The sequence below is a fragment of the Sparus aurata genome, chromosome 10, assembly GCF_900880675.1.
Source record: "Sparus aurata chromosome 10, fSpaAur1.1, whole genome shotgun sequence".
NCBI classification, from domain to species: domain Eukaryota; kingdom Metazoa; phylum Chordata; class Actinopteri; order Spariformes; family Sparidae; genus Sparus; species Sparus aurata.
Genome location: NC_044196.1, coordinates 5,531,893 through 5,541,519, shown reverse-complemented (window position 1 = coordinate 5,541,519; position 9,627 = coordinate 5,531,893). Strand labels below are relative to the sequence as shown.

At 46.1% G+C, this 9,627-nt stretch overlaps 1 protein-coding gene across 1 annotated transcript; it reads right to left on the bottom strand.

The window, feature by feature from the left end:
• Nucleotides 1–4,121: 4,121 nt before the first annotated feature.
• Nucleotides 4,122–5,531, bottom strand: LOC115590431 (golgin subfamily A member 6-like protein 22; the record flags this gene model as incomplete). Its single annotated transcript, XM_030431787.1, has 3 exons — nucleotides 4,122–4,364; nucleotides 4,701–5,030; nucleotides 5,388–5,531. Coding segments are annotated over 3 exons (717 nt in total), but the record flags the coding sequence as incomplete, so codon positions are not given.
• Between the last annotated feature and the right edge of the window lie 4,096 nt (nucleotides 5,532–9,627).

Here is a 9,627-nt window from a genome sequence, read left to right as displayed (position 1 = left end):
GTAGTGTATGGATTATAATTTTTAATGTAGAGTTAGATGCAGCTAACATGTCTTGATAGGTGATTGTTTTAATCCGTCCTCCTAGTAAAGGAAAGACAAAATGCGCAGGTCTTAGCAAAGGAAAATCACATAACTTAGGCTACATGCACACACAAAGGGTCAGAACCCCGCAGTGGGTTTGTGGCTGTACTGCTGAAGTTCATCTGTGTCAGGATGCTCTCATCTTGTAGTTAGTGAACATATCAGAATTGACATTTCAGTATGTTTAGTTAAGTGATGGGAAAAAAAAACCAAATTATTCATAGAGGACTGAACCAATAAAAGTATGGATAAGATAAAGAAACATTTTTACCTATACCAGCAGATAAGAAAATCACAGTTCAGATCCATTCACTATAAGCCTTGTTTTACTGATGTTGTGATTTTTTTTTACGGCACACAGCGCATGTTTTGCTTAAAGCGAAACTCTCACCTAAATGCAACCTAGGCTTTATTTGTGATTGAATATGAGTCAAACCTTCACGTAAATGCATAATTACGACGAAAGAGGCACTTTTAAGATTTACTGTAGTTTCGTTTTCAGGCAAGCTAATTTTCAATGGAGTGCCAGGGCACTCTTTCGCTAGCATCAAAATCACTATTTTTAAAACACTAAGAAGGCTCGACACAACATGAAACTTTGCTCGTAGTATCACCAGGGTCTCTACACATGAACACTCCATTTGTATATGGCACTGACAGGGGAAGAAAGAGAGAGCTAGAGAGATATAATTGTTTATTGTTATGCTTTAGCAACAATGCTTATTCCATTCATGCCAAACAAGCTTTGAATTTGACTAAGTTGGTAACACTGTGCCCATTCAAAACATGCCAATTGATTATCATTTAAACTGGAGTAAAGGACAAAAACAGAAAACAGCTCAGATTATTGTTAAAGAATTTGGAGTGCAAAAACTTGTGCATGAATTTTTATTTATGTTCATTATTGTTGATTTATTGTTCATTTTGTCTTTTCATAGGTTCTTTTTTCTGCATCTCCAGAGAAGTCCTGAAAGTTTCTCACTCACAGGAAGATGCTGTTACATGTAATAATTTCACCACAGGACATTAGGAAGCTCCGCTCTTCATTTGACCTTCAATATGAAGATGAGGACTTCAAAGACTTTTGTAACCTCACATGTGTTGACGATCTATCAAAGCATAAAGTTGCATTGAAAGTCATTTTCTGCCCTGTCTCTTCGGACTCAAGTTTGGACACTTTAAGTTCTGCTTTACCATCGTCTCCGTCAACATCCTCTTCAGCTTTACCATCAACTCCAGCAAGATCCTCTTAATTGAGCAGCTATACAGACTACATTGCAGGTCGTCGATCACAGCTATGGCCAACTCACTTTCCCATTCCCACCCTCTCTTATGATGTTGAACTGAGGCTCAGGCAGGGCAAAGATTCATTCAGAAAAGATGGAGCACTTTTATCCATTTCAAGGGACAATTGTAATATCAGTTTTTGACCAGCCCTGGAAGAGCAAGGATGTGTGAGAGGGTGTGAAGGCTTTTTTTTTTTTTTTAATGTCTGCATGTCCCAGAGGAAGTGTTCTCATTTTTTATTTGTCTATTGCACTATTGAGCCCCTCTGTGGGTCACACCAGTTTTTGTTTTCATGTGCTGACTGATTTCTGTTGCTCTATTTTGAGGAAATGTGTCTGACAGACACAAATGTATGTGTTATAGAGAACTCTCGAAGAGAGTGGACATTTCAGTAGTTTTTGAATGTTTTCATTTTCAACATTTGAGGAAGTTTCTCATACAGATACACCTTTCTAAGCATGTTTTTCTGTAATTTACTGCAGCAACTCTGAACACTCACTCAGAATGGACTGTTCAAGGAAGGATGCTCTTCTTTTTATGTATGGGACACTGTAATTTTAGTTTGTGAGCAGCCCTGAGCAAAAGTGAGGATGTGTTAGAAGGTGTGAAGGCCTTTTTGTTTGTCTACATGTCCCAAGGAAGGTGTCTACATCCATTGACACACTTGTTTAATTTTAAAGCAATACTGGTTGGAGTTGAGTTGTTGGGATTGTAATAAAAGTCCGGATTGAAATGTCTTTTCAGCTATTTTTTCATGTGTTAATTTTAAAGTTTGACTCTGGCTAGTTCTCATTTAGATTATCTTTGACTGCAGTGTCAGACAGGAAGATGCTGTCGAAGGTACGGGCAATACTGCAGCATGGCTCTCACCCTCTCCACAACGCTCTGGTCAAACAGAGGAGCACCTTCAGCCAGAGACTGATTGCTCCTAGATGTACCACTGAGTGTCACAGGAAGTCTGTGGCCATCAAACTGTACAACTCCTCCCTCTGATGATCAGACTTTTACATAAAAAAAAAAAAAAACACAAAGACAAAAACACAGAACAAAACAAAACAAAGAAAAGCAAAACTGTAATGTAAAAATACAATTATTTCTCTGTATAGTGTATATATTATCTCACTGTATATTCTATTGTATATATTTCCAGACTGTCTACTTTATTATTTAATATTTTATTTTATTGTTTACTTTATTATGTTATTTTATTATTGTCTACTTAATATTTTATTTATATCTTTATCTTTATTTCTTATTTCCATTCACGCTGTATTTCTATTTCTCCTTTGCACGGAGCGCCTGTATCAAAAACAATTTCCCCTCGGCGATCAATAAAGGATTCTGATTCTGATTCTTTGTAAAGATCACTTTTTTGAAATGTATCAATTTCTGTAAACTTAAATAACTTGGTAATAGAAGTTGAAAAATTATTTAATGTTGAGCTAACTTGATTATTCATTTCAAATGACTTGATAAAATAAGTTCAACCAATATCCTTTTTAGTTATCTGAAGTAATATTTTCTAGTCCAAATTACTTGACACAAGGAGTTGAGTCAACAAACTGCATGTTGTATCAATTTATTATTTCATGTTGTGCTAACTTGATAAGCATTTGTAAGAACTTGATAAAATAAGTTCAACCAACATCTTTTTAAGTTATCTTATATGATATTTTCTAGTCCAACTTACTTTATACAGGAAGTTGAGTGAACAGACTGCATGTTGCATCAGCTCATGTTTTGAAGTGCAAGAAGCTTGACACTATAAGTTGACTCAACTTAACTCAGTCAAAGCAACAAGATGACTTGATTTAGTCAAGTTGAGTCAACAAATCTTTTTTAACAGTGCAGGAGTAATGAGACTATCAATCGAATAATCTGGGTGCTTTAATCCGACTATGAGAAATCGGATCCGGTCCGATTTTAGTCAGACTAAGATGTATACATGCATCTTAAAGATCCGATCATAGTCGGACTAACACAGTAATTCGGTTTTCTTGAGTGTCATGTAAATGCACTGAGTGTAAATACAAATTCATTGTGACATCTACACTGTTTCTTCATGTAATGCCCTGTAGATTGTTTTTTTTAAACTAACCCTAACCCCATTTAAAAAAATAACATAGAAAAAAAGGTTTTCTTAAGCGTTGCAGTTGCCTCCTTGACAGACAACAATAAAGAAAGTTGTGGTAAATTGAGATTTATGATCATAGAATCCAACAGTAACAAATTATTTCGGAAAAAAACGTAGATTTTATTCAGATTTTTAGCATGTCTACAACAGTCATATAAAAATATAAAAAACTGACTTGACAAACACATGATAATCACATCACAGAGCAGTGCATCTATATCTTTGACATCTGTTAAAGATATGTTGAAAGGTATTCTAAATCTCATAATAAATCTTGTACATGTTACGTTATTGAAATACTGTCTGCACACAAATAAATGTAGTGGTTCTTATTACACCATCATAAATGTTGTCCTTGCTGTCAGTTAGCTGCACCTAGTGATTATGAATCTTTTCACACTGTGCCCTGTTTTATAAAATGACATATCACACTTCATGTGTTTTTATGGTTTGTTTTGTCGACAGTCTCAGCAAGCATGAATTAATTTAACTGTAGTTTGATATTTAATCCAGACACCATGAAATGTTTGATGCTGTATTTTTTCACATGTTGGTCTTTTGGTGACTGTTTGCTCTGAGTGCGTTGACATTTGCATCTGTTTGTCTAATATAAAGAGATTCAAACATCACTCTGTATGTTACTTCTCAACAGATCCTCAATGGCCTCCAGCAATTTCTCCCTGTCAAGTTTCTGTTTCTCCAACATTTTCTTAGTCTCATCCAGTTTCCACTGAACCTGTAAGAGGTTTTCCTTTTCTCTTAATAATTCCTCTGGTAAGTCAGACATCTTTTCTCTCTCTGTTATTTCCCTCTCCACTGACTGAAGCTCCTGCTTATTCTCTTCCCTCTCTCTCTCATTCTCCTCAAGTTGTTCCCCGAGTCTGCGTCTCTGTTTCTCCAGTTCTTCCCTCTGTTCTTCCCTCTGTTTCTCTAGTTCTTCCCTCATTTTCTCCAGTTCTTCCCTCGGATCTTCCTTCTGTTTCTCCTGCTCCTCCCTCTTTTTCTCCAGTTCTTCCCTCGGATCTTCCTTCTGTTTCTCCTGCTCCTCCCTCTTTTTCTCCAGTTCTTCCCTCGGATCTTCCTTCTGTTTCTCCTGCTCCTCCCTCTTTTTCTCCAGTTCTTCCTTCTGTTCTTCCTTCTGTTTCTCCAGTTCTTCCCTCATTTTCTCCAGTTCTTCCCTCTGTTCTTCCTTCTGTTTCTCCAGTTCTTCCCTCATTTTCTCCTGTTCTTCCCTCTGTTCTTCCCTCTGTTTCTTCAGTTCTTCCCTCATTTTCTCCAGTTCTTCCCTCTGTTTCTCCAGTTCTTCCCTCTGTTCTTCCCTCTGTTTCTCCAGTTCTTCCCTCTGTTCTTCCTTCTGTTTCTCCAGTTCTTCCCTCATTTTCTCCTGTTCTTCCCTCTGTTCTTCCTTCTGTTTCTCCAGTTCTTCCCTCATTTTCTCCTGTTCTTCCCTCTGTTCTTCCCTCTGTTTCTTCAGTTCTTCCCTCATTTTCTCCAGTTCTTCCCTCTGTTTCTCCAGTTCTTCCCTCTGTTCTTCCCTCTGTTTCTCCAGTTCTTTCCTCTGTTTCTCCTGTTCTCCCCTCTGTTCTTCCCTCTGTTTCTCCAGTTCTTCCCTCGGGTCTTCCCTCTGTTTCTCCAGTTCTTCCCTCTGTTCCTTCAGTTGTTCTCTCTGTTCCTTCAGTTGTTCTCTCTGTTCCTTCAGTTGTTCTCTCTGTTCCTTCAGTTGTTCTCTCTGTTCCTTCAGTTGTTCTCTCTGTTCCTTCAGTTCTTCCCTCTGTTCTTCCCTCTGTTTCTCCAGTTCTTTCCTCTGTTTCTCCTGTTCTCCCCTCTGTTCTTCCCTCTGTTTCTCCAGTTCTTCCCTCGGGTCTTCCCTCTGTTTCTCCAGTTCTTCCCTCTGTTTCTTCAGTTGTTCTCTCTGTTCCTTCAGTTGTTCCCTCTGTTCCTTCAGTTGTTCTCTCTGTTCCTTCAGTTGTTCCCTCTGTTCCTTCAGTTGTTCCCTCTGTTTCTCCAGTTCTTCCCTCTGTTCCTTCAGTTGTTCCCTCTGTTCTTTCCTCTGCTGCTGCAGTGTGGAAAAGATGTTGCCCCTTTCTTTCTCAGACTTTTGTAACTGATTTTGAAGAAATGTATTTTTCCTCTGCAAAACAGCTTTGTCACCTTTTGTGAAGAAAAGACATGACAATGAGGAACATAGAAACACACCAAAAAGGTGGCATGACACAGCAAACAGAAGTACAGTAAATTCAACATGTCCTTCCTTAATAGACAGAAATTACATTTTGTAAGACATTTCAGATACTGTAAGCTTTGAATGAACTGTGAAGTTAAAAAACGTGATGCAATGTTAAGTTGTTCTCCACTACACACATCATAAAACTAACAATTGTGGCGAGCATAGGGGAGGACACAAGACAGTAACATCGAATTGCCTGTGTTCAAAGGGTAGGACTGTAACAACGCCACCTTGGGACTTTCACCCAAAGATTTAACTCCGTCAATTGATCTCAGGACACGCAAGTAAGGTCACTCATTAGGCATGAGACGTGGTTCACAATCAAATACATTTTTTTTATTAAATATTAAAACAATGCAGCACCCACAAATTATAAAAGAGACTATTCAGCCTAAGGCCTGCTGGTGTGGGGAAACTAGTGAGGGAAGGGGTCCAAACAAAATATCATAAATCACCCGGGCACGTGACAATCACACACTCACACACACTTTGTGAATAACCAAAAATCCCAGGGAAGCACAGCACACAGGGAAGAGAGGGACACCACCACCCAGGTCACCAGCACCACCACCACCACCACCGGCCTCTGCAAAGAAAACAAACGAGAATAGTCACATAGTGAAACAAAACTAGTATAAATATGGAAACTGGGCAAATTATGATTAAACCAAACAAAATATCTATTGCCCAGAATAAACCAACAAGAAAAGAAAGCAAATAGCACCAATTGTATACAAACAAAATTAAACACCACCTGCCCTAAACAAATGAATTACACTAGTTAATTAAATCAAATTAACCAAAAGGATATCAAAAGTCAAGACAGGTGGGATACAGAAAACAAGTTAACAACAAAAAAAGCCAAGTTAAGGTGTCAAAATGAAACTAAACACATAGCCATGAAGGCACACTTAAGATAGCAGTGACTTGGCAGCGAACAGCTGCAAAGCAGCAGCAATGCAGCGGCCAAAAGCTGCGACACAGCAGCCGACAGAGCAGCGGCAAAGCTGCAACAAAGCAGCAGACAAAGCAGCAGACAAAGCAGCAGTGGTCAGCTGATCGTGACTTTGTCATGACTGTAAATCTGTTTGTTGTGTTGTCTGGTCATTGTTCTTGTCAGCGTCCGTCCGTCCATGCTCCATGCTCCATGCTCCATGCTCCATGCTCCTGTGCTCCTGTGCTCCTGTCTGTCCCTTGTTCCCCCGTCTCTGGTATGTGTTTTCGGATTTTGGATTTTACCATTTGCATTCTTGATTTGAACTTTGCCTTTGATTTGTACTTTGTCTTGCTGTTTTTGTTGCTACTTTGCCTTGCTTTCTTTTGTTACTTTGACTTTTGACTCCCTTGGTTTTTTTTGAAATTCAGCTTTTGTTAATAAAGCTCGCCTTTTGTTCCCCATATCCTTGCCTCTCGTTTGTAACTGCATTTGGGTCCACCTTCCCCTTTCCATAGTCCCCCCTTTAACCCCCCAAGCTTGACAGAATGACCAGACCACGTAAAATGGACCCAGCAGATTTCAGCAAACAGATCATGGTCATTGAGGAGAAACTATGGGGAAATCTTGACACTAAAACAAATGTAAAAGAAATGCTACAGGTTTTAGCTGAGTTCAACAGGGACATATTTGACAGGCCTTGGTTGTGGGCGGTTCCATACGCTGTGGAGCTAATAACTGAAGTGGCTGACCTCAGAAGAACTCTGGTTGCCCAACTAAACAGCCGCAACTCCCAGTTAGCTCCCAGCTTTCCAGCCCAAACTGGCGCCTCAGTCTCAGCCCCAGCCTATGCCTCAGCTCCATCCCCAGCCCATGCCTTGGCCTCAGCCCATGCCTCAGCCCATGCTTCAACTTCAGTCTCAGCTGAAGTGTCTCCTTTTTGTGGAACCCGGCTGGCCTACAAGGCCCCACCGAGAAAGCGATGAGCCCGTCCACGTCCTGGCTCCCTGAAGTCAGGCTCTGGGGTCCCAGCCCAAAACCACGCCTCGGCTCCGGCCACAGACCACGCCTCAGCTCCGGCCACAGACCACGCCTCAGCCACAGCACAGCTACCAGCCCATGCCTCAGCTCGATACCCAGCTCCTATGTTGGCTGCCCAGCCGATGCCAGTTGGGTCATCCCCTTTGACGGCATGGCTGACAAGGGTTCCAGCTGGCCCTCAGTCGGCGGCCCGGTCGACACCTGCCAGTGGCCTTCAGTCGGCGGCCCGGTCGACACCTGCCAGTGGCCTTCAGTCGGCGGCCCGGTCGACACCTGCCAGTGGCCTTCAGTCGGCGGCCCGGTCGACACCTGCCAGTGGCCTTCAGTCGGCGGCCCGGTCGACTGCTCCTGCCAGTGGCCTTCAGTCGGCGGACCCGATGGCGCCTGTTCCCGCCAGTGGCCTTCAGTCGGCGGACCCGATGGCGCCTGTTCCCGCCAGTGGCCTTCAGTCGGCGGACCCGATGGCGCCTGTTCCCGCCTGTGGCCTTCAGTCGGCGGAACCGATGGCGCCTGTTCCCGCCTGTGGCCTTCAGTCGGCGGACCTGATGGCGCCCGTCCCTGCACCTCGGTCGGAGGCCCGGCCGAGGCCCGTCCCTGCACCTCGGTCGGAGGCCCGGCCGAGGCCCGTCCCTGCTCCTCGGTCGGAGGACCGGCCGAGGCCCATGCCAAGTCCTGTCCCTGCTCCTCGGTCGGAGGACCGGCCGAGGCCCATGCCAAGTCCTGTCCCTGCTCCTCGGTCGGAGGACCGGCCGAGGCCTGTCCCAGCACCTCGGTCGGAGGACCGGCCGAGGCCTGTCCCAGCACCTCGGTCGGAGGACCGGCCGAGGCCTGTCCCAGCACCTCGGTCGGAGGACCGGCCGAGGCCTGCTCCTGCTCCGAGTCCAGTGCCAAGTCCTCGGTCGGAGGACCGGCCGAGGCCTGTCCCTGCTCCTCGGTCGGAGGCCCGGCCGAGGCCCGTTCCTGCACCTCGGTCGGAGGACCGGCCGAGGCCCATGCCAAGTTCAGACCCTGCACCTCGGTCGGAGGCCCGGCCGAGGCCCATGCCAAGTTCAGACCCTGCACCTCGGTCGGAGGCCCGGCCGAGGCCCGTTCCTGCACCTCGGTCGGAGGCCCGGCCGAGGCCCGTTCCTGCACCTCGGTCGGAGGACCGGCCGAGGCCCGTTCCTGCACCTCGGTCGGAGGACCGGCCAAGGCCCATGCCAAGTTTAGACCCTGCACCTCGGTCGGAGGCCCGGCCGAGGCCCGTCCCTGCTCCTCGGTCCGAGGCCCGGCCGAGTCCCACGCCAAGTCCAGCGCCTGCACCTCGGTCGGAGGCCCGGCCGAGTCCCACGCCTAGTCCAGCGCCTGCACCTCGGTCGGAGGCCCGGCCGAGTCCCACGCCAAGTCCAGCGCCTGCTCCTCGGTCGGAGGCCCGGCCGAGTCCCACGCCAAGTCCAGCGCCTGCTCCTCGGTCGGAGGCCCGGCCGAGTCCCACGCCAAGTCCAGCGCCTGCTCCTCGGTCGGAGGCCCGGCCGAGGCCAGTACCAAGTCCCGTGCCAAGTCCAGTGCCAGCTCCTTGGTCGGAGGCCAGGCCGAGGTCGTCTGCCGCCAGCGACCCTTTATTGGCTCACAGGCCACCAGCTCCCTGCGAACCTCTGTTGGTGGTCCGGCCAAAGCCCAGGAGGGTTTCCCAGTCAGCGATCCGGCCTCAAGAGGGCTTCAGCCTTCGCCTCCGCCGCCGGCCTCCAGTGGGTCCCAGCCCACGTCTTCGCCGCCGGCCTCCAGTGGGTCCCAGCCCACGTCTTCGCCGCCAGCCTCCAGTGGGTCCCAGCCCACGTCTTCGCCGCCGGCCTCCAGTGGGTCCCAGCCCACGTCTTCGCCGCCGGCCTCCAGTGGGTCCCAGCCCACGTCTTCGCCGCCGGCCTCCAGTGGGTCCCAGCCCAC